Source organism: Acanthopagrus latus, chromosome 11 (assembly GCF_904848185.1).
Source record: "Acanthopagrus latus isolate v.2019 chromosome 11, fAcaLat1.1, whole genome shotgun sequence".
Classification (NCBI taxonomy): domain Eukaryota; kingdom Metazoa; phylum Chordata; class Actinopteri; order Spariformes; family Sparidae; genus Acanthopagrus; species Acanthopagrus latus.
In genome coordinates, this window is record NC_051049.1 from 5,412,903 (window position 1) to 5,438,832 (window position 25,930).

The window sequence follows — 25,930 nt, forward strand, 5'->3', positions numbered from 1 at the left end:
CATTTGTAGTTGTATTGTTTTGTTTTGTTTTTTTGTCTTATCCCGAGCCAGTAGGCATGTTCAGTCATCCATCCACACATACTTGAATAAATGAATAAATACATACCTGCATAGCCACAATGTAGAAATGAGCTTAATCATCCCGACGCATGCTTGGCCACAATTAAACACATTTAAAAAGATTCAAATAGTGAATCTATTTAGAAACTTAAACGTAACATCTGTGAAAATCTCATATGATATCTCAAGCTCATATGAGAGAACCCTGAGAATTACTCACTGAACACCTCCAGTTAAAATGTCAGTGTAATGAGGCCTCTGTAATTAATCTAAGTGGGCTCAGATGTACAGTAGCAGAGCCTTTTCACACCTTGAAGCTGCTTTCAACTTGAGAATACATTTCACATGATGTATAAAATGGCTAAATCAAAGCAGTGCAGCTACCTTTCTCACCCGCTATCCTGTGTTTTTTTTTTTTTTTCCTTTCTGTTTTGCTCAGGGAGGTAGTGCAGGGTGGCGGTGGTGGGGGTGGGGTTTTTTACTCTTTGTAGTAGTCACAGCTCCAAATCTCATTTGTAATGGTTATCAACTGGTTGGGGTCTTCACAATAGCTAATGGGGAAAACAAATCGGGTATTTGCCGTGTTTATCATTTGATTAACCTTCATATTATCCCTCTGTGTAATTAGCCCAATTATGAGAGGCTTTACACTGGCTGTCTGATAGCTCCTTGTACAAATAGGTCTGAAATTTTCTGCCCTTTATCAAATGGAGCGCTCCTTGTGTTTAAAAACTGACTCCGAGCCAGGTGGACTGTAGCTGTGAAACTGGTTCTGATGCGGCTCTGTCTATGGAGAAAGCAATATTCCATGCAGTGACAGATTACAGCGGTGCTTCCTGTCAGAAGTAATTGAAGCATGTGATTAATGTATTAAGGTAACTGTTTATGTAGAGTGTTTTTGTTGGTACGTATGAAACAAATAGCTCCCTGTTGTAGCACCCATTGATGTAGAAGTTGACAAGTAACCGTTGAGGTCTGTTAGCGCAACCCGCCCGACAAGTTTGTTCTCGCCCCTCTGGGGAACACTTGCTGCCCGCTGGCCTCTGTCAGTGTGGAATCAGCCCCCTCTCATCGGGTTACTGTCTGAGTGTAGACACGATGGGTTGTGATGGAGACCCTCTTCTTCATTGAGCTCTGAGCACACTTGCTTTGACACAAACAAAAAGGTGATTTTGCCTGCTAGCTTTCTCACTCCTTGTTGTCACGGCTGGTTTGTGTTACACGGCCAGCGTTGGTGTGAAGACTGACTTACAGCAGGTGATTTTGAGACAAGAGTGTTGAAAAGGGACGGATTGTTGTTGGTGTTGGAGGTGAAGGTGCTTCACTGTAATGTATCAAGACCCCCGAGGAACCTTTTTTAGCTGAGCTTCTTTGTGCTGGCTTCTGTTCTTTCTTTGATGAAATGTTGTAGACGAACAAATTGGACAGTGACAAAACTGATGGCTGCAGTACATCAAAGATTTTAAGGAGATTTTTCAAAAAATTACCTGAGATGTACCAGATATAATGATCTCAATATCTAATGAAATGTACCTACAAGTAGACGCTGGAAAACAAAACAGAAACTGTGCCTCATCGAACATGAAGTCAATGTACCTGCTGAGTAACACATTAATAGGACCTCCTATTAAATTACACAACACTGACAAAACAATCGTCTGTTAATGGAACTATTTCACAGATCAATTTAATAATTATTTGCAGATTAACTGGTAACTGAGCAGTCACCTTGCTTGTTTGAAAGATTAATTAATTAAAGGTGCCTTGTGGACTTTTCTTGGTAGCAAATAAGCTATTGTTAATACTCAATGTGTACCAAGTATTTTAAATCAGGCATAGGCAATATATGTGTGAACATGCTAGCAGTCCTCTTCGCTGCCTTTATAAGAGCATGCTAGCTTATTTGCACTTGAACTGATAACTGTCGATCAGTGGAGCAAATTTGTTTGTTCACAAATTTGTGTAAATGATTTATATTTACTGAAAATGTTGCAGTCTCAGCTTGCAGATTTGACACAGCTGCAATGGCTTCAATGCGATCCATTAAGGCAGCTTCGAAAGTTAAAGTGTCTGACAGCATTAGGGAAAAAATTCCTGCGATGAGAGACCAGAGTTGTTTCAGTTGTTGCCTCTTCTAGATTGTTGAAATCACATAAATATTCAGCCATGACTTTGGAAAGCGATTCTTGCTGGCAGTTCCTCTTGGTAAACTGGAAGCTCCCTTTTTCGAATCTCTGTCTCACTTTCCCACCGTTGTCTTTCTGCAACGACCCACCTCTCCTAAGATTTTTAGAGCAAGACTTCTCCATGAACGAGACTTGTATTTCTGATTAGAAAGAGGATCTTACTCTTAAACAAAAAGGTCTATTTCTGAAGCAAAATTAACATATTCAGCAGGCATAAACAACCACTTTTGGTTGATGTAACACTGACAGTCGGAGTTGCCCCAAAGGAGTGCATTGCATCGCCACAGCCTTATGCATAATTAATTAAAGACATAATATCCGATACCCTGTAGGGGTGTAACATATGCGAAAACTCATTTGGATATATACAAGTAATGTCCTCTTTCTTTTATCCCTGTTGGGGTATTACCAAGACCTCTCACTGTGTTGGGACTTAACAGAGATGTTTTACCTCACTTAATCCAGACCCTACACGTTTTATAGGGATAAGTAAAAGAACAAATTAATCTCTCGCATCTCGCTCAGGGAATTTTATGTCTTAAAGGGATAAAGATTCAATTTCTTACTTACTTTCTCACATTTACATGCATGCAAAATCCTAAATATTTTAAAATGGATTATTTCTAGGTCATTGTGTTGGAGAGAACTGCTGGCAATGTACAGATAATGTCAGCAAAATGTCACATGTTAGCCATGTAACATTCAGGGCACAACAGTACCTGTGCTGGATATATTTCAGTATTGTGACCCTAAAACATACTATATTCTGTTGATTGTGTTTTCAAATAAAATAATGATAATAAGTAAACAGTAAAACACACTGATATTAAGCGTACTTGGCTCTCAGCTAGCAGCAGCAGTAATAAAACCCCTTTCCTTGCCCCTCAGTCGGTGTTGAAATGATCTTGTCATGTTGCTATGCTGTTTGCAGTAGCTATGTTTCAGAACATCATGTTTGACTTGCCCAGTCCTCTGATGCCCTGACACTGGTATTGCACTCCCAGTATTAAATTTTTAACACTTGAAAGAGGTCCAAAACAGCCTTTTGCTTTTATTAATATGTCAACATGCAGCGTGGTGTCAAACTTCCGGCACGTTCAAATATTTACCCATCAGCACAAAACATTTCTAGATCCATAATGACCACTTGAACTCTTTGCTCTTCCCTTTTTGCAAATAGCGGAACGTGGCGAACGAGCGCCTGTTTGTGTAATGTGGCATTAACCTGTTCAGCCATTCAACCAGCCCTCTAAAGCAGAGCGAGTCCGACGCAGGGAAGATTCGGCAGCAGCTTCTTGCAGATGGGAACCTTTAATTTTTAAAGCGTTTTCATCCGCATGGCTGAACCTCCGCACGTTGCGTCACGAACCGTGAGTGCTAATCCCAGTTGCCTACCACCCTTCTGTTTGGTATGAAAAATCTGCCAGCCAAAGTGTATCTCCATCTTCATCTTTGCAGTGTCCTTTTGAAGTGATGTTTTGATCGGTGCCTAGTGAACCAAGGGCTGTGTAGTTAACTGAACTCTACTCTTGGGACAGGGCACAAGGTGGGAGAAGTGCATCGAAATTGCCCTTTAAATCTTAGTCACTATGTCTTATACGCCCTAAGATATTTACGAACACCTTTGATATATAATATATAAACTGGATGTGTGGAAGAGTTTTTGAGGACATTTGTTCATTTTCATATGTAGTCTCTTCCTGGTGTGTATAGCAAACCAGCAGATTGCTGTGGAATGTTGGCTCAAAGTGTAATATGCAAAGCAAATGACAGCAGCGGACACCGATTTTCTTGGCTATGATTTTTTTAAAAACATTTATTTATTCAGGGAAATTTCTCTAAGAGCCAGTTTCTCTCTTTTTACAGGAGCATCCTGATCACACTCACACAGTTAGACACATTCACACCTTTAAGCTGCCCAGTACAACCGGTCTGATCCACTGGCCACTAAGATACCCACCTAGAGCAGCTGAAAGATTAAGGGTCTTGGCAACAATCATGGCGTCTCTTGTGGTGGTAAACTGGGAAGAGCAATGTGCTGCTTTTATACTTTTCCCAAACTCGCTCCTCTAATCTTCAGGCCACCTCTGCTCTGGTGCCCTGATTCCGATATTTACCATGATTAATGTAGCATCAGTTTATTAAGGTTAAAAAGAAACATTTCTGCTCTTCCCGCCTCCTATAGTTTCCCTTTCGTAATGCTGTCGGCCCCACTGTTGCAAAGACAACGTCAGCTACTTGGCTACCACTATAGCAGGCCGGTTACTTTCCGAACTAAACAACAACCATATGAATCCCAAACCTTATTACATTAATCTTAGTACTAATAAAAGTCTGATTAAAACACCCAGATGTATTCATAAGTAAGGTGGATTTCGTTATTAACTGCTGCAGTTGAAAAGATGCTCGTTTTGAACAGTCTGAAGTTTTGGTGGTAAGGGGAATCCCCGATCAACAGTAGAACAAATGTTGACACAACATCGGCGCTCACCATAGGCTGAATGCCCGTGGTTTCCATTATTCCTTTTTTTGCCCCCTTCATCAGCAGGGTTCTTTTTCTCTTGCAGTGTAGAGTTTCCACCGTTGTTTCACTGTTACCTGGGGATTACAACCCCACAAATCAAATAGCAATCGTCAAAGCGATGTTTATAGGGAACCTACAACATTACACTGTGTGGTCAGTAATTAACAGTCAAGAAGTTTTCTATTACCAATTTAAACAGCTCTTATTTTAATCCATATCGTATTGTATTTTTATTTTGTGTAAAAAATAAAAAAACATCATAGCTTTTTTTTTTCTTGCAGGTTGTGAAAATAACAGATTTACTGATGTAGAGGCGAGTTTTAGACTTGCCGGTCATGGTCTCCACTGCTTTCTACTATCAACTCATCTTGACCTCTAGCCTCTTGACTGTTGTGTCTGGTGATATTCTATATTTTTCTCTCTTTCCACAAATCCAGTGAGAAAAACCAAGCCAAAAATGACTTGATCTTACAAGGTGTCATCTGTGTCTTCTCTTTCTGTGTCACAGCTATTGTCAAAACACAGCAGCTAGCCACGCTGTTGAACTAAGTAAAAGGTTTCCTTTAGTATGATGGTGCTATAGTTTATTTTGAGTCGCTCGCACATTCACCGTCCTGTCGCTTAATGATACTGGTTAGATCACCAGATGCACATTAATCCAGCACTGAAAATGGTCCACAATAAACACATTATTTATTCATGCTTAAGTAAGTTTGTTTCAAACCACAGTGCTCAGATGTTGTACAAAATAGTTTTAGATTCTCAGCTTTTGCTTCCTTATGTTGAAAAATATAATCCACTTGAGTCTACTGCATTAACAACAGTCACCTGTAGCTCTTTGTGCATTTGTCTATGCTAAAAAAAGACCAAAAAAAAGAGAAGCTATTGAAGCTACTAAAGCATTTTGAAAAAGCAGATCATAAGCGCTGCCAGATTAAGTTTGGCAGTTTTGTGTATGTTTTCAACATGCAATTCAGTCTCCTAGCCACAAAGGTTTGCTAGAAAGCGTGCCACGCTTTCTTGAAAAAATGTCTGAACCTTGCCATTTTATGTTAGAGTTCTGTACTCTCTGTGGTCCTCTTTGGATGGTTTTGTTTGATAGTTTCCTTGGTGGGTATGAAAGATTAATGCAGCAGAAACACCTGCAGCAGTTCCTCAATGACAGCTGTAAAAGTGCAGCAGAACAGCTGTGAGAAGACAGCCCGACTGCCGTGCCCCCTATAAAGCAAATTGTTAAACACGGTGTCACAGCTTTGTGAGTCATCTCGCAACTGCCCCGGCAATCACAATTGACTTTCCTTTCATGAGGCTTTGATATGGAGGCAGCATTTTCTTCTGACTGCATCTGTACTTCTGACCTATGCCATATGCCTTACTTATAGAAATGGGTAAGTGGGTGTGCATTTTTGCACATCTTCTTGTGGTCTGTTCACTCCCTCTTTCTGTCTGTGTTCACAAAGTAGTGACTTTACCACAGAGCACATTATGGCTGATACTGAAGTGCTGTGAGCAGATGCAGAAATAAGCTTATTAAGCAGCAACCGATCACAGAACTCCAAGTCCAAGTCAAACTAAACAAAACAAATCATATCAAATAAATAACTTTAATACATCATCAGACTTCTTGATTCTTGAGTTGACACACACATGGTATATGCTGCATTTATTGTGTCTGTGTGGGTTTCCTCTGGGTGCTCTGGTTTCCTCCCACAGTCCTGAGACATATGCAGTGAAATGGAAACTCCAAACTGTCAATGCGTTCATCTGCCTGTGTTAGACTAATGGCCTGTATCCTATCACTGAGAACACATGCATAGAAGACAATTAATACAACATTTTGACTTTGCTTCACTGGAGGGTCATGATGTTCTCCAAAGCATAGTGTCTTTAAATCTGATTTAGATACAGTTTTATCTGAAAAAGCACCTGAGACACAGAAAACTACACTGTCGTCAGCTGGTGTGAAATATAAGGGAAGTGAGAAATGCAAGATACAGCACAGCATCTCATGAACGTATCAAAACAAATGATGGAACCCAAACCTTAAAGGGAGTTGGACCCCACACAAGAAATGTAGGAATTAGTTTGTTGGAATAAATGAAAGATATAAAAGTAAAATATAGGGATATTCCTAACCAGCATTTTAGGCAAAATTATAATAATGAATAAATTCCAAACAAGAAATAAGTCACATAATCATGTCATCTGAAAATCTTTGAGCAGGTTATTATTGGTGGTGCCTCTTAATCACTAGTGCTGTGTCACTTTCAGGTACTGTTGGACATAAACATTCTCCACTGTGAAAGTAAAAAGGAGCCAACTCAGCTCTTTCACTGTTTAGAGCCTCCCTTAAAGGGACACTACGTAGTTTTGTCACAGAAATTCAAACTCAAGATTTTGATATTTATAATATTGATACAGTAATAATTCAAACTCCGAAATGTTTTACATTTACATAACTGGGTAAACAAGCTGTTCTCAGTGGAATATAAAGTCCCCCGAACACTGTTTGAAGCTAGAAAGGTGGCAGGGTCCGCCACATAAAAACAAAGTAAAACAGAGGGAACTGTGTTTTCAGTTCGTTTTTTCAGTTCATAAAAAACAGTCAAAGTAGAACTGAAAATATCTTCCCCTGATGATAATAATAATAATAATGATAATAATGATAATAATGATAATAATAATAATAATAATGATAATAAATGAAAACACTGATCACAGAAAAGGCAGCTGCAGCACATATTCAGAAGACCTGCCTCCTCGTCTCTGTGGAAGTTGAATGTCTGACTCATTCTTCTCAGCTTACTGGAAGTGGATGGTCTTCTGTGCAATCCCTTCTGCCTCAAAAATCAGACCACAGCGGAGTCTTTGTTTTGACACATGTCTCACAATGTTAAAAGGTGTTGAAAACTGCGGATTTCAAATACGCAATCTATTTGATGCCCTGAAAACAGTTGACAGTATGTGACTGCCAGGCCTTAGAGAGAAACAGATATGTTATGTTTGAATACTGGCCATGTACTTTTGACTCCTCGCCTTGGCTTTGTCTTCTCTTAAGATTGTTTTCATAAAAGATAAGTCTGTTAATCTATATTTTTCTTATTTTCGACCTTCTGTGAAAAGAGCGAAACCAACAATAAATTAATCCTGTTAACAACTATTGTCTTGGTATCGAGAGCAGTGCAACAGTGAGCTACAATGATGATGAACAAGGGCACTGCATTTTATTTTTACTGCCACATATTATATCTGTAGTGCACTCGAGGACAAAATGTGTATTAATCAGCCATTTAAAATAGGCCAAGTACTCTGGTAACATTCTTTTAAAAACTACAATACCCAGCTCTTTATGAAGGCTGTTTTTAGATGTACTGAGAGATGTTTAATTGGAAAAATAATTAATATATTTAATATTCTAATGTCTTAAAAGGCTGGCTCATAAAATCATATATATTTCTACTCTGCTCTTATTGTATTTGATAATAAAGATGGTTTTGGGTTTAGGTTTTAGATATCCCTCGCTGAGCTTGCTGCTTACAATTCATGCAAGTGATTGTGCTGCTTAGGAACACAAAACCATTTATTTTCAGAAACGATTCCTCTTTATGAACTACAGAACACGCTGTTAACCATTTGTGATTTCTCCAATAGGCAGTGGATTTAATAAAAACTGGAAGTCAGTTCAGAATGATCATTATTTAATACAGATGTTGTACTTTATAATAAAGGAAAAGCTGTGAGAAGAGTGATAATATATTGAGGTAATCAGTGTGTTTGGTTCTGGTTTGTGTTCCCTAAATGCCTATATATCCCTATTTTTTTTTAAGTAAAGTTTATTTTGAATAGCAGACAAACTGATTTGACTGGTTTTAATGTACATGTCAGTACGCAGTACCCAAAAGTGACATTCCACTATGAAATATTTGCCATCATCAAAAAATGTAACCACATACGGGAAACCGTGTTCCATTCAACATGTCGTGTATTGAGTCTTACTCACACACGCTAAGATCATTTTCGTCTTTTTTCTCTTCTTCTAATTCATCTTTTATTTTGTCAGCCATTGGAACGTCGCGAAAATGAAAGCATTTGCATTGAAAGGACAGGTGGGTGTGAGACACCAGCGTGCGTCTGAATCGTAGCATTAAGAGCGGGGAGGAATATCAAAAGTAAGAACCATTCAGACGGCAGGAGGAGCAGGGATTTGAGCAGATATTAAAAGATGATTGTGCGTGGGCTTCTCTGCTCTGCTCCAGAGAAAGAATGTAAACCCTGTATCAGTCAGACGGAGGATAATAAACAGCAAAAACATCAGAACAGAGCACAACAAACACAAACAAAAAGATGGATGGGAAAAAGCGCAGCATATAAATAGTTCAAATATTTCAAGTGATTTCAGAATGCAATGGTGAAATACTGGATGTTTGTGTCCTCAGCCGCAGCAAGTTCTCTTACTCTGCTGTAGTCTGCTCTTCACTGTAACTGTAATAAGGTCATAAAAGTCCACCATTAGAACATGATAGGCAAATTAAACTCATTATATTGATTTGCTATCAATATATTAGCTGCATGTGACAATGTTATTCTTCAGTATAACTCTACCCCATCATGAAATACAGTAAATACAAATAAATAGATATAATTAGAAAATTACTTGTGATCAATGTCCCGTTCCTGTTCAACACTGATCTCCCATCTGTTCTGACAGCTGCATCAACACTGAAAATCCATTGATCTTTTCTGTTATTATGTCTTTTTGGTTTTAAAAGACTTTGTTTTCGCCGCTCTTTGTCTCGCATACCACTGTTTTGATTTGTTGTTCTCATGTAGGCATTGCAAGACAGGATGAGAGGTTCACAGTTCAAAGTGATTTCCTCTCCACTTTGTTGTTACTTTTTTTTTTTTTAAATTGGACAAATGAATACACGTCAGAACTGTGTGTTGAAACTTGTTTTTATTATTTTACAAGATAATAAGATCAGCTGCTTCAACAGTATGACTCAATAGTTGAAACAACAAAAGTAGACTTGAATCTTATACACGTCGGGTTAGGGTTAGGTTTTGTCAGATGTTGAGACAGATTTCAGCCACTAGCACACGTCCTCACTGGGAGACGATGTCAGTTTAACATGTTTTACACACTAAGTTGGAGTTTTGTCATATATAACGTTGTGCAGTATGAGGAAAATGACCAAATCATAGACTGGTAGCAGTATAATCAGAAAGTGTTGCTGCTGGTGACTTCTCTATTCAGCTGCATCACTTTAATGTGTTTGCGGTAAAGGCTTTTTGTTTTGGGGTTGTTTTTTTCATCCCATTATTTCAAACACGATATTTCAAGAACACCCTCAGGGATTTTTTTTCTGCTAATTTGGCTACCACTTGGACTGAAGGATGAGCTAATTAGATTTTGGTAGTTAAAGGTCAAAGGTTGTTTTGACCTCACAAAACACATTTGTGGCCATTGCTCAACAATTCATGTGATAAATACATCAAGATTTTTACACAAAAGAGGATACAATGATGAAGTGGTGATTTTTTTTAAATATCACATGTCCAGTGCACTTTAACATAATAATGTTCTGCAATGAAATGTTCTGGCCACGATTTAAAGCGTATCTCAGTAACGGCAGCTTTGCTGATGTGCGGAGACACACAGTGTTGTCTGGAATGCAGCTAACAACACAGAGAGGCCAGTGTGGGGAGTGGGAGTCTTGTTGGACTACTTGACCTTAAAGCTTCAGTGTGCTTCAGACAACCTCACCCTCTGATGTCGTCTTACTAAATAAATATTTGTACCTGTTTGGAATGGCTACATTGGAAGGCAGCCCTGGTTTCATCTGACTGTCCCCCTTGATATCTCTCCATAAACCCTTTTATGTGACTTGCGTGCCTCCACTGAACTTGGTTGTTCACACATAAAAAAAAGGACAGAATTACTTGTGTACTTGCAAGAATTACTTGTAAAGAGACCTTGCAGTAGAGGTTGAAAGCTTGCCTACCTATACACCATCTTACACCTGCAGTCTTTAAATTTGTTGTTGGATCCGCTCTACTTTGACTCAGATTGGCATACCCTGATATTCTGACCCTAACCAAGCTCACTCTTATATCTCTTACATTGACATGAGCCTTATACTCAACCGTGACCCGAACATGGGACCTAACCTTAACCATCACCTGACCTAGAGCCTTACTCCTAAACCCTACATTCTTTTATAACACTCACTTTCACTACCCTCTTTTTTCTTTTTTGCATTATGACATGACCTCCTATAATTTCAGGCTGCTTTGTGAGGAACTTGAAATGAGCAAGATTAGTCTTGTGTCCCCATTACCTAACCAAGCTCACTCCTCATATGTAAACCTAACTTACCCAACAACGAAAGGTCATGAGCACTAGCACATGACTGTGAAACAATAAAAATGCTTGTGTTTGTCATTACTTCTGCTAAAGAGTTTTTCACCAGTGTTTGTTTGTTGGTTGGTTCCTCAGCTTGTTATACAGACCCTGATAAAGGGATGGATCCAGGATTCTTTTCTAATTTTCTTTAACATTGAAAGTGAGGGCACTGTTAGATGTTTTGGTACTTTTTTTTTTTTTTTATTGATCTTGACGTCAAAAATCAGGCGCATTTTGTTGGCTGGTATCTACAAGTGAGTACAATTTGATGCAGATCGTACATCTGGTGAGCTTAAATTATGGTTGAGTAGTTGTGGGTGGTTTCAGTTTTCGGTTTGTTTAATATTTTCAGTAGGCTTGATGAAATTAAAGGAGGCTGTTGGGTCTCGGTGGAGGTATGCACTCTACTGAGTGCAATTTTAATTTCATTTCAAGATTTTCCAGTCATATTTTATTTTACTAAAGGATATGACTGTTCCAAGAACTGTGAATTTTGGCTAAAGAAACCACTTTTTACTTTTGTTCATGCCTCTTACTTCACAGATAGGATCACTGGTGCTCTCATCCTTGAGGAAACAGATAGTGTGTCATTTCTAAAAAATGATTCAAGGAGGCAGTACTTCAGACCGAAAATGCGAATAGATGATATTAAAATGATATTCAAATGCAATAGTGAAGACTATTTTTGACCATAGCACTAAAGGCATTTAGTGATTCTTAGAAGGTCCCTTTAATCGATGTTCACTCACGTTTTGTCGTTCTTGAATTCAGTTGTCCGAGCTTCAGTTTGAAAAGCTTTTGTCTGTTTTTTTCATCAGAACCATGTGGAGCCCAGCGAACAATAACGACCAGACGGGACAAGTGGCTGCCAGGATGGAGACTACTCCGTCTAGTGCGAGCATCTCCATCTCTCAGCAGCAGGCGCCCAAGAAATTTGCCCCTGTTGTTGCACCCAAGCCCAAGTTCAACCCTTACAAACAGACGGGAGATCCTACCCATGCTGACACTGCAGGTAACGACACAGGAGGAACCACTAAATCACTGAAATCAAGCTTTTACTCTGTCACTTTAGAAACATATTACACTTCAGAGAGTTAAGAGTAATATTCGTTGTGAACAGTCTTCACTTCTGCACCATCTGGACTCCATCTTTTGCATGTAATGTGTGTCTCAAACTCATTGTCTTAACTTTGTTTACAGCTTGATCAGACCAAACTGTCCAGGATCTCCTACATGACAAATATCATACTTTACTGACACCATACATGCTTTATATATTAAGTTGCACTCTCCATTTTTAGCATCGGTCCCCATCCACGTTTTTCCTCAGCTTAAATTATTTATTTTTCTCAACAATGAACTCGACAGCTTTCCCTCAGGAGCAAGTGAACTTGAGTAGCAATGTCATTGTATTGATTGTAAGTAGTCCTTCAGTCTCCTGCAGACTGATTTTAAATCTGCACAAAACCCCAACTTTAAATGACCGACTGTTTCACTTTAAAACAGCTGCTGAATCTTCGTTCGTTTCCTTCATTTCCTAAACATGTTTATAACTCAGTACCACTAATATGTTACATACATCCCTTTTCACCTGTTCTTTGGCAAATAACAGAGCATTTTGATATTGCTCTCCATAGTTACACATTTTGACAGTCCTGTAAAACTTGATTTAAAATTGATAAATGCTCTGACTTCAACCTACAGTATTTAATGTATGTGGTTTTCAACCAGACTTAAAAAAGGCCCATCAGTCCACTTTATTCAATTGAGCCTAAGCCAGTATCAAATAAATCATATTTGAATCTGCTGGATCAGGATTTTTGTTTGGATCTGCATTGAATTGTACTCACTCAGAGATATCAGCCATCTAAATACGCCAATATTTTCATCAAGATCCATGCAAAACTGCTCGCAATGTTAGTAATGAAAGTGAGAGAAAAATCTTTTCTGGGCTAAGACCAATCCTTCATCCAGGTTTCATAGAAATCCATTCCATAGTTTTTGTGTAATCCTTCTGACCAACCAACCAACCAACCAACCAACCAACCATAACCAAGCGAAAAGATAACATCCTTAGCAGAACCTTAGCACAACATGATCATTAACCTTTACATTTTTTTGTTTTTATTACAACGTGGATCTCAGTTTTTGGCTTTTGACTGTTGGTTATTGTTTCTGTAACATCTGGATGCTAAGTTGTGATCTTACTGAAAGCGTAGTGAATTTTATCTGCATATTTAGCTGCGACCAACAGTCCGTACCGTTCCTACAGACTGCATGTGGTTGTGTCCGTTTATTTGACATTCAGGCTGCAGAGTACTGTCTGTCCCTTTTTTAACCTCTTCGTCAAGCGGAACTGTAAAGCCTTGCATTAATTGCACATTTTTGGGGATTACATTTTTCATCATGCATACAGCCACATCTGTGCTTTGACTTCCTTTCACTCATGCAACCTCTAAAACTGTCTTCATGTTTAGTCGGAACACATCTCTAAAAAGCTTTACAGAAATTGCTAACAGAAACAGCACTATTGGTGTTTTGACCTGCATATTTCTGGGAGGTCTGCTGAATCAGTTTGTGGTAACTTGCAACTTTTGTGTATTTGAGAATTACTGGCACGTGTTGGAGGGGTAATGATTTACATATATGATTTACATAGAATTAAGAATAACACGTGGTGTATTTGGGAGATAACTATCACATCTCTTGAAATCTGCTAGTTTACATGATTAACATTCTTGACTGTAACAGAGGCTGTGTTGCATGCCTAATTTGTAATGAACGTACAGTGCGAGTACTGTGGTTTTTCAGTCATGTGTGAGTTCAGGAAGCCTTGTGCTGTCTGCATTTCAAGGCCCCTTGGGAGTTGATGGGTTGTTGTGTGAGAAAGGTTTTAGTTCTACAAAAACACATCGCTAATAGAGTTTTAGGACTATCGTTTTCATGGGTAACTTATTTAATTAGTGTTTGATTGGTGATTATAGTCTGGCATTACTAAGGTTTATGTCTCAGCCAAATCAAATCATCAAATAATCAAGAGTTAAGTTGAAGAAACACCGAGGCTGAGCTCTACAGAGCACGAGCATGTCTGTTTTACATGAGGCAGACATGACCCCACCGTGCAACAACTGCATTCATGATCACCTCCGCTGAGTGATACCTGCTGAGAGAGAGGCTGATATTATACCATGAAATATTCACCTGCCTTTTTAAAAAGGCTTTTGCTAAATAAAGACTCCTACTGTAGCAAGTGAAGAACTGTGAAGACGCGTTTGTTTCATTGTTCGATTTATGTGTTCATAGTTTGGTGCTGAATAACATGCACAAGCCCTTTTCACTCAAAAAAACCACAACGATAGGATGATCTATGCAAATAAAGAGAAACCACTCTTTCCCTGCTGTTAAGAATAACATGAGAATAAATGCCATATGAAATCTTTTTTGGTTGCTCGTGAGAAATGACAGAAAACACTTCCTCCTTCTTACCTGTAGGCCTTTTACTGGCATTGATGCCTCATTTTTGCATAAGTGACTTGAGCAATTTATAGGAAGACAACACACCACTTTGTTTCACCAGAATACTATAAATATCATTATTTTTATTGTTATAGTTATTATTATGAATTTGTTGCACAATTATTTGTTCGAAAGGAAAGGTACAATAAACACACAAGTTATCACCCATCCATATACTGGATCTCCACCCTTCCCATCTGTTATATGTGTTGTAATGTGAACATTATCTAAACCTCCACCCTCAAACCCCCCTGAGAGCCCTAGATTTCCAAAACAGGGGAAACGGTTATGAAATTCAGCGAGCAGCGAGAACACTGTCAAGTTGAAAACACCGCTGTCTGTGGGGGTTTGTGGTTTGCGTTGTGGACATGTCTGGTACTCCAGATGTTAGTTTTTGTAAAAAAAATTGTTCTTAGATGGCTCCTGTTTGAGCTCTGCCCACCAGGGAGGGGAAAAAGAACATCACCAGTGTTGAAGTTTTGGCGGTCCTGGGGCCTCATTTATAGAAAACGCTCCTGAAATCATATCTGATGGTGTACTTGTGTTTCCAAATTATTAAAGATGGTGAGCATAAAAACCTTGTTTAAGCAGGTTCTAAGGGTCCAGTTTGAAACTTATGATCGTGTTTCCATAAATCTCAAATCAACTTAAACAGACGGCATCTGCTTTGCAATTTCACTTCATACAATGGCAGCATAAATGTAGGTTTGGAAGGGAACCATGGACCAAGAGAACAATTCTTGATCATCCAGTGGATTTAATATTGGGTAAACAAAGACAAACACGCTCGGGAATGTGTCCCCACTGCACGTTGTAAATCTGTTTTATAGCTCAGGCCCCTGGATGAGATGTGTTTTAGAGGCTACCAATTTTGTGTGGTCTACTAAAAAGTAATATATTGATTTGTTTGGAGCCTTTGTCCATAAATTAGTGTTGTAGATTTTTATCAGTTGAATATAATCAGCATTCAACTGTCACACCTAGAAGAAAGAAAACAACATGAACCCTTAATCTCTTATTATTGACATTTACCTCTGGCCACAGATTTTTTGAAAATTAAAAAAAACAAGATTTTATTCCCATTTGATGATCTGTGGCATTATTAAAACCTTGTAATTCCAAAATGTCATTTTACGACAAAACATTTAATCTTGAGCCGTTGTCACCGTCTTATTTTCCACAATTAATCATTGTCTGGGTATTAAGAGGATTAATGAAACAATATGAAGAGGGTGGGGATACATTTGTCAGATGATAGAAGTGTTGTAATGTTGTACTTTGTGATGTAAATGCTGAAGTGAATTCAGTTGCACCAGAGTCACATTGTTAAAATCTCATGACCTCTGTGACTCGAGAAGAAACTGTTAATCCACTTTTTCCTTTTTATCTCTCACACTGTTCACACTGACAGTAATTACATAAACCGGGTAATGCTTAGAGTGTCTTCTTCATTCGAAAGATTTAGTAGAGGTCAACTATGCCGTTGATTTGAAATGGGAAATATGGAAACAACACTAATTAATAACTGTTTTAAAGTCCCGCAGCTGTTGGTGACGTTGTGTTTAACATTATCTCATTGCTTGTATCTAATTTCCTACTGGCTGCAGCAGCTTGGAGTGAACATTCAGCTGGTAAAATCTCCTGACTTCTGGGCTGCTACAGCGTTATTTTTCATTAAAACATTAATTTTAATAAAGAGACCGATGATTGGTTGTTGTCAGCATTTTGAACATGCGAACATGTAAAGCCATCAGCAGACATCTCCACTTGTCAAAGGATAAGACGTCTTTATGAACAGATAATCTGGGTCTCTCTGTATTTATTTATTTAATATCTTTTATATCAAATGTGGGGACTGTCTGATGTAAAATTGAGGATTAGCATAAAAATTAGGGGCGAGTCAATTTGGCACAGCGCCTCGCTGTCCTTTTGTCTAGCAGGGGCCAGTGTCAGGGCTGGAATGAGCAGTCGGAGGTCGTGTTTATTGTGGAGACAAAGGAGCCGGTGCAGACGGGGGCAGCGAACGGTTAGCGAGGTCTGCCCTCAGATTTTTTTGGGGGGAGAACTTTGTGATTAAGCCCCAGCAGGAGGAAGTGAAAGACATATAGGTCTCAGACACTTACAATTCCTTACAGCAGATCAGACTTTAGGGTTTAAGTTGATCTCATATGGTACATGTTGTGCAGGAAGGTCTATCAGGATTGATTTATAATGATGAATTATACCATGTAGAGCAGACAGTGCTCCAGTTCTCTTTCTGCAACAGCTGATGTGAAAGATATTTTAGCTTTCAGAAAATTGTACAATGATATGAATGTAAACGATGTGCAATTAGATCGGTAGCAGCTCTGCAACACAATGTGGGAGAAATGGACAAAATACCGTGAATACAGTACAAGGTAATGCAATCCAGTGCAATAGCAGTGCAATAAAAACTACCTTTCTAAAGCACATTAGCTTCAGTTTTGTTAAAAGAGTATTGACAGGAGTGCATCATTTACTGTAGGCTGTCAAGCTTTAAAAACAGGTTAAAAAGCCTCCATGTTATTGGCAGACGGCAGATATAAAAGCAGCCATGCATTGTGGCGTAAACTGGCCTTCCTTGATCCTTCATATGCCCGTCTTTATGCTAATAGCTTACTTTCTACCTTTACATCCTTTTCGTTTTTATTTAAACTCACAGAAATAATATCCTTGATAAAATGTTTTGCACATGTGTTTTTGGATGTCTTTGCAGCTGTCTGCAACGTACTGATGACTAGTTAGAGTCTGCTCAGTTGTCTCAGGGACTTCTCTATTTCAGTGCAAACTACGCACGAGAGCATAGTTTTAAACGTGATGTCGAGGACAGAAGTCCCATTCCTGAAACAGTTTCTGTTTAGTCAGATCAGTATTTACGCTTTGATTCTGTTCAGCTGATGTAATTTGAATTTATATTGCCTTTAATTCAATTCAGGTGCGTGACTTCATAGTCAATATTGACCTGCCTCCATCGCATTGTTTTTAGATTAACTACTTTTAAGGGTCACTCTGTAGTTTTGGGGAAGAAATTTTAATCAGAAGAGAAAGAAATTGTTTGACTGATTTTACTACTGATTTTTTTTCTATGCCTAAACAAGCTAAATAAACAAACTCTCTTTGTTTTCATGACTTAATAAACTGAATAAATAAACTGACCTTAAAGGACAACGCAATTTCATATTGTTTTACTTTGTTTATGTTTGGCGGACCCTGCCGCCTTCCTAACTTCAAACAGTGTTCTGGGGACCTTATTTTCCCCTGAAACAGCTTGTTTAGTCAGTGTGGAAAAAACAGATATTTCTTTATTTCAAAATTCTGAGTTAAAATATTTCTCCAGGGCTACATAGTTCCCCCTATTTCAGTATTTCAAAAACTTCTTCAAATGTCTGTTTATAATGATCCTATTCAATTGATTAAATGGGGATTTTTTTCTGGGTGAAGTGTATGTAGATATACTTCTGGTGTGTCTGCCACCAAAAGTAAATGACTCACACCGGAATGAGTCATCATTAGCAACTTCTTTCAGAATATTAGAATATTGAGTGATTAGAATCTATAACATGTGTATTGAATTTCTTTCAAACGCCAAACCAAACCACATAAAGTAACACCAAAGTCATTTTGTGCCAGAAACACAGTGTATTGTCTCATTATGTCTCGGCTGCTCGTTATGAAGGCTAATAGGTTTTTTTTGTAGCGAGGTAATCATAGTGAAAGTTCCAAACATCCGAGAAGTGCTGTTTTTTTGTCTTATCAAACTTCTCGCACTAAGTTACCAGAAAACGCGCTAATTGTTTGCTCAGAGCGGTTCAAAAGTGTCGACCATGTGCATAAGCTGTTTTTATTCCTCTCTGCTTGACTGGCCAGAGGCAAACTGACTACCGGTTGTTATGTCAGAGTCCCTCATGGGTGTCACCAGGAGAATTTACAGGAAATCCACCAATGAGTGTGTCAGTGTCCCCATAGAAACCACAGGCTCCTGCTCCGAGCGTATACAAAGGCCACTTTTATCTAAGTAGAACGTGTAACTCATCTACTTGTTGTATTGTGCCTGCACTGTGTGTGAAGTCTTTATCAGTGAATTATGTGACTCTTTTCATCTTTGCTTCAAAGTTCACATGTTGTTGTGTTTTTTTTTTGGTTTTTTTTTGTTCTCGTAATGGGTTTTTATCTTTTTTGGAGTTGAGGTTTTTATCGACATTTCATCCGATTATAGGTCAAGTGAAGCCACATTGAGACTTTTCACTTCTCTAAATTCTGTTTTTATCGTCGCATTGTGAAAACGTTTTCTCAAGATCGTGTCTGTTCTTTCAAAGTGGAGTCTACAAAATCAAAGGAAGTCTGAATGCTGAGTAAGATCTGAAGAGCAAATTTGCACGTGTCAAAAAGTGGTCCTCTATTTGATTCCATCAACTGCTCTGCCACGAAGAGATGTTGCATTGAGATCATGAGACGTCACATCGTATGACGTATAGCTTGAACAATACTGGACCTACCTTACGTTTTTATTTATGTGCATCAGCACATACTTTAGGTGCGCCCAAGCATACATTTTAATGTAATTTCTTTCACATTATGTTAATGATTGTTAACAGGAACGAAGGTGTAGATACGTGTTTTTATTTCATTTAAATCACAGCACATGCAACAAATTGAGATAACCTCAGTTGTTTTAACAAAGATGATCTGTTCATTTCAAGCACACCAGTGATTTCAATAAAAATCTATAGTAGTGCTCTTTCTAGACCACAACCCCTAGGAACCGGTGCAAGATTTCTGTTGGTGGACTACTGCTGTAAAAGGGCCTATTGTTTCTTGAGCTCTGTCTGACAGGTAACAGTTATTTTAAGGTCTAACATGAACTTGCTAGTACAATAAAGGCATTTTAATAGTTTAAAAGAGAGGGCCCTGAAGTTTTTCTCTTAACAATCTGTCTGAGATTAAGTTAATATGAGCCAATATTTTGGCTTTCCTATACATACTTCATACTAAGTTGCATCATGTCATTAACAGCTCTTTTTAAGCTGTTTGATAACATCTCAGTCGCTGCAGTTAACAAGCCCAGTGAATGTGTTCTCTGTCAAAGAGATTAAGACGCTTAATAAATTACATTAATTATCCATTAAATGGTAATTATGTTTAAATGTCACCATTTACACTGTGGAACTATGCTTGTACTTATTAGCATGGTGGCTCCCTCGCAAGTATGTCAATTGAAAAGGCCGTGAAGCCATATGATCTAAGTTGAAGAGTTCAAAGTTGATGTATGGCCTGTCTCGTCACGTCACACGCTGAACTGAACTTACTTGAAGTTTACAGTAGATTCTCAGCATGGCAGAGGCTGCTTGGAAAGGTTTCAAGTTATGAAACTGTCTGAGTTTACACAGCAGTGACTGTCTGCTGTGACATTTGACTGGCTTCATTTACTCTCTCTCCCGTTTGTTTATAAGAAATGACAGCGACGCTCCCCACTACGCCTTTGATGAATCACACTTTCGCTCATCAGCAAACATTACCAACATCGCATTTGAGGCACTAATTGTTCAGCCCATCTGATGCCTTTGACTTTTAAGATAAAAAGGCCAATTCTGGATTCAAACCAGACACCTTTTTCACTGTATTTGTTTCTTTGCTTTCATACAAAAACCTAATCCCTCTATTGTTCCCAATCTGAATTCCTCTCCCGTGGGAATTCTTTTTAGAGTAGCAGAAGCCAGTTTTGGTCTGCTCCTTTACGCTTAAAACAAGTATATCTCCAAAGACCTCAAATCCCTCCCTTGCATCTCTAAACCAAATGAAGTCATAAATCACTCTTCTACACATATCATGCTAATTAAGCGCAGGGCTCAGCTGCTCTTCTCCAGCGGAAGATGGAATAAAATGGGTCCATAATTATGTCAAAACAATGTGCTCTCAACCTCTGCCACAGCACATTTGGAACGGGTACGTGGAGATAAAGCATGTGGACTGACACCCAGGATTTAAAACACTTTGTCCATTTTTGTGCAGAAGGGATTATGGATTTTTCGCTACTGAATAAAGTAAAGCCACTTCTCTGACTTTCTCTTCTATTTTAATACAGATTACTTCAGGTTTGTGCAAATATATGAAATGATGAACAATTTAGATTTTATGGGTCAGGAACCGTAGAAGTTTTATGACTTCGCATTCCAACGCTTTGCTGCATGAAGAGCCGTCACGTGACACATGTGGGACCACACTGTCTCACTCCCCTGCCTTGATTTTGGCTCCCTGCAGCTTGCGTGAACGCTAACAGACGCCAGCAACTCACATTTTTAGCAATAAATCAAGTTGAGATTGCGGTAGATAATTTATGTTGTGCGCGCCCAAACACACAGGCAAACATGCTGTGTGTTTTTTATATAGGACCAAACTCCCTCTGTGTTTGAGGTTTCTTCAGTTTTATCTCTCTTGCTCTCAAACACTGTCCATCACTGAAATGCTAGATGCGTTGTGTGAAAGGCAGTTGTGCTGGGCTTTGTCCTAAGTCTTTAAAGAACAGATGGCCACCGTTAGCATACGTGTAACTCTGATAGTATTGTATGTATGTAAATCTGTAAACATATGCTCAACCTTCAGCCCCCACAGAACATATTAATCCGCACCACAGAGCAGAACTACTTAAAAAGACTATTTTCTGCTGCTTTTACTGAATAAAATGGTAGTCAAAGCACTGACATATAGAGAGGTAGTATAAGTCTATCACAGCTCTCAATCATTAGTCATGTACAGTACTTGAAGTGTTTATAAATGTACCACTTACTTGACAAACAAAGTTTGATATTAGTCCCAGTGTCACAGCTGGATCCATCTCCACCCTTTTATCTCCCCCCTAACAATACTCTGGTTCCCGATAACCAATTATACCTCTTATGGCCTCTCAAATAACTTTAATCACTGATTAGGATTCCTTGTTCACAAAGAAGCTACTTAAAAGTAATTGCTCAATAAAGAGAGGGGAAGTTGTCGCATTAAGTAGGTCTTCCTGCTGCTTCTCTCATTAGTGCTCACTTGGAGCTTTCAACTCCCTATTGTCACAAATGGAGCCCGCTTCATTCACAGCACAGAAGCGTTTCTCACTCCGCTTTAAAGCCTGACAGTGTAAGCACGGCGCAAACCGGCAGAACAGAAAGTGCTTAACAGCTCAAACCCATGTTGATTTAAGATTTATTAGAAATAGCAGAAATATCGTCCGCATCAGTGATGCAGATGGGATAAAGGACTACGTGGACTGCGGCAGAGACCCAGGGTTCGGTCCCTGGAGGTGGGGTCTCTCTGGTTGGTCATATTTTTCAATAAACACAGCCAACTGTGTGTGGTCGGTGGGAAGCCAGTGAGGGATCTCGAAGGGCCTCTGAGATACTGGTAGGTTATGAAATATATCCACATAAGAAAGAAATAAAATAAATACACTACCTGTGTGCATAATATGGATTTTTTTTCTCCCATACCAACAATTACCCGCTTTCACGATAAGATAATTGCTAATATTACATTCTTGTAATTCAAAAAGAAGATTCTAAGATGTAGTTCGTGCACAGCTGAGGATAATAAAGACTGAGATGTAGAGAGCAAAGTCGTGTTTGTTGATGGATCGCAACCCAGATTTTAGGTGCAAACAGGCACCTACTGTGATGGAGTTTGTTAATGTTATTTTTAAGTAAATTAGAGTAATTTGACTTCATATTACTCTTTTACTGAATTGATTAATTTCATGGATAAACTGATGAGTAGCCCATAATAGAAGTGTCTAAGTAATTAGCCAATAATATTTTTATTCCGGTACATATCACTGCAATGGAGAGGAGAGTTCCTCTTTGCTGAGGACAGCTCAGAATAAGAAAGAGAAGTGGAAAAACAGGGAGAAAATAACAGATGACATCTCATTAACATTGTGTTTTTTTCAAAGAGTACATTTTTTTTTCAGATTTAGGAAAATTAGGAAATTGTTTTTTTCTCGAATGCTCGCTCTCACACCCTCTCTTTCTCAGACACCCAAAGATCCCTGAAATAGTTCATAAGATAATTAAAGAGAGACAGCTGGTACTTGACACCAAACTTGAAATCTGTTATATTTAGTTAGGTTGCTTCAACTGCAACGCAATCAACATGTTTATCGTAACATGTTTAGTTAAAAGAGACCTGTTATCATTTATCATTGTCACCCTCCCCTTCAGTGCGTTATATAGGTTCTTGTGCATGTAAAAGGTCGGAAAAGAAGTTAAATATATATTAGAAGTGAATATTTGCTACTCTCACGCCAAATTAAGGGCAGAGAATCAGCAGGCAGAAGAATAAACAAGAAAGTGTTTGAATGATCGCAAAAGCAAAAGCTTTTGAACACTTATTCCTCTGTAGAGCAATGTTGTTATGAATTGGCCGCTGTTGCACCTTGCTGCACGTGTACACACATATGATATGTGATACACACACAGGTGATGATGAAATGTACATGTTCCTTTTGTTGATCAGCATTCGGTGGTGACGAGTGAAGATGTGCAGCAGTGCACATAGGATGGCAGTGAAGATGAGGAATGCAGGCGAGTAGACATGAGAGTAAAAAATACCACAAATAGAAGAAAATACATGGAATACGTTGGTCTGACCTCGAAGATACGCGCAGTGCTTTTTTTTTTTGGTGAGAAACACTTAGAGAAAACGTAACTTTTACAAGTTTGTTTACAAGAAGACCCCATGGGACGTCTGAAGTTGCAGCTTTAATTTATTTTTGCGGTGTGATAATTGTTTAGCCACAGCTATTTAAATGTGTGCATATCTCCAGAGTGAGTTACTGTGTTGAAAGGGCGTGTTTTAACTGCCCTTTGGCATCATCAATTTCTACAACTCTTCAGAGACAAGTTCCAATTTCTAGTGTTGAAGCTAATAAAATCATGATTAATTGCAATTACACTGTATTTATACGGCACAGCTAAATATCTTCTGGTCACCAGTGATGTATTTTGAAAGGCGGATAATTTCCTTTTATTGGCAAATGTCATTAATGGAAATAAGATATACTATTGTAATTGCCACTTGATTTAAAAAAAAACAAAAAAAACCCACAGTTTCTTTGCTGTCCATGCATCAGCCACAGACATCCTCAAGGTTGAGAACAGGTATTTGTGAGAAAAAATGATTGGAAGTATAACAAGGAATAAAAACACAAGTAGTGATTGTGTCTTCCACCAGCACTTAAACTTAAATCCTAAATGACTGGCATGAGGACAGATACTAGAAAAATAAGGTTGAGTGCGGGAAGATAACCAGAAAGATCCTTTCAGCAAAGATGCTTAATGACCCCTGTTCCAGCTCCAAGTCTCTGCTTTCCACTGTTCCACATACAGAACTCTAAGACCTTTTCAATAAAACATGCTTCTCTGAAACATTTACAACTCTTGTGTTTCCTGAAATGATAAATCCAAAACATCTTTGATGTTCGAGAGAAACGTACATGAAACTTAATGTTTTAATTCTCTGTAAACCACAAGTTACAAGTGACTTATATTCTGGCAAAAAAGGATCTGTGCTGGAGCGAGAGGGGAGGGAGGACTGGGGCAGATCCTTGTTGTCGAGCAGCATATTTTAGTTTCTCTCCCAGAGGTTTAGAGGAGCTGTTACACTCTGGAGTTTTAGCGGAGGTCACAAGGTTATTATATAAACAATTCACATGGAGGCCCTCCAGCACCCAGAGGGAATGTTTAATGCAATGCTCACAATTTCTGAGATGTTGTAATGCTCAAGACGCAGACATGTGTCCAATTTTAACCATGGTGCATTATCTCTCTCTCTGTCTTTCTTTCTTTCTTTTTTTCCCCTTCTTCTTCTTTCGGCTGTTTTGTCGAGGCAAGTGAAAACCACGCTTAATTAATTTGGTCAGCTGCCTTGGATAAACTACATTGATGACATCAATTAGATTCTAATGAAAACAGATAAAAGCCATGGAAAGCAAATGGAATTTCTGAACAGGACTCATCAAAGTCTTAGCATTGGAACAAATTCCCATTACGTCTCATAAAAGCCTTTAATTTGCGAAGCTCATGTCTGGTTTGGTACTTAGAAGTACATGGTCATGATTCAGTCTTAAGTCCTGTGCCAAGAGAAGCCAAATCAGAATTTAATTTGGCACGTAACTCCTTATCCTGTCTGAAACATGTGGTTGGATGCAATCCTTGGATTAGCGTGGACTTTAGAACTACAAATTTGGCTCGTTTCTCCTCCTTTGGCAGAACAAATACCTAGTCTAACCCATTTGTAACAGAACATGTACATTTCCAATCTTGGGGAGAAAAAACACACATGCTAACTCCAGATTAGTGCTTCTTAGTTAACCACATTGCTGCAATTATACGTGTCAATCCATTGACGCGGCATGACAAGGCTTCGCTTTGTCTCTTTCTGTCTTTTATAATAACTGTAGAGCTTCTTTCGAATGTCTGACTCGGTTCAAGTTGGGTTCTGATGAACAGCATTTTATACGGTGGTGCTTTAAGAAATATCGACCTTTTGGTGAATCTACAATAAACTGGTCTGGTCTGCTCAGATTAGTATCAAGTGTCAGTGGGGTTCTAGTTGCAGCTATAAAACACAAATAAACTCAACTGACAATATGAATATATTTAAAACAGTATTTTGTAGTAAAGGGAAAAAGTTACACAGTTTGAAATGTGTATATACATTCTTCAACTTAAAACTGGTCGCCAACAACCATCTCCTGAGAGAAACCTGAGGCTCTTTAGCTGCTGAATAATCCTCTGCAGTATGTTCACCAGCTAGCTGCTAACTTTGTTTGTCTGTTTGGTGCTGAGCAGGTAGTGGTCAGTGGGTTTTTTTGCTCAGTTTCTAGTTGTGGCTAAAAACAACACTGATGAGAGATGTGACTGAACCAAGACAGTAAAGCCCCCGACTGTAAAACCAAAAAAAAAACAATATGCTGAAAGATGCTAAATTGCTCCGTAAAGCTGATAATGATTATTTGCCGTGGCTTTATAACTTAAGTCCAACCCTTTCACATTAGAATAATTGTTTGAGCCTTTAGTAATATGGAAAAAATTGAGGTTATTCATGAGAATTACATTCCCAGTGAATTTAATTGTTTTATTGCACTGATTTCATTTTGGACAATAACCTTATGTTGAATTGTAAAATATGATGTAACCACACTTGAGGAATCATTCTGACTCCAAAAATCCAGTTTGTTGG

General features: G+C 38.6%; 1 protein-coding gene across 2 annotated transcripts in view; it reads left to right on the forward strand.

Annotated features, from left to right (window-relative positions):
- LOC119028226 (LIM domain containing preferred translocation partner in lipoma) overlaps positions 1 to 25,930 on the forward strand; it is a 146,961-nt gene that overhangs the window by 40,340 nt on the left and 80,691 nt on the right. For both annotated transcript variants that reach the window (XM_037113941.1, XM_037113940.1), the window contains one exon: positions 11,992 to 12,185. In XM_037113941.1, coding sequence (XP_036969836.1) covers positions 11,996 to 12,185 — 190 coding nt within the window. In that variant the 5' untranslated portion in view covers positions 11,992 to 11,995. The remainder of the gene's footprint in view (positions 1 to 11,991; positions 12,186 to 25,930) is intronic.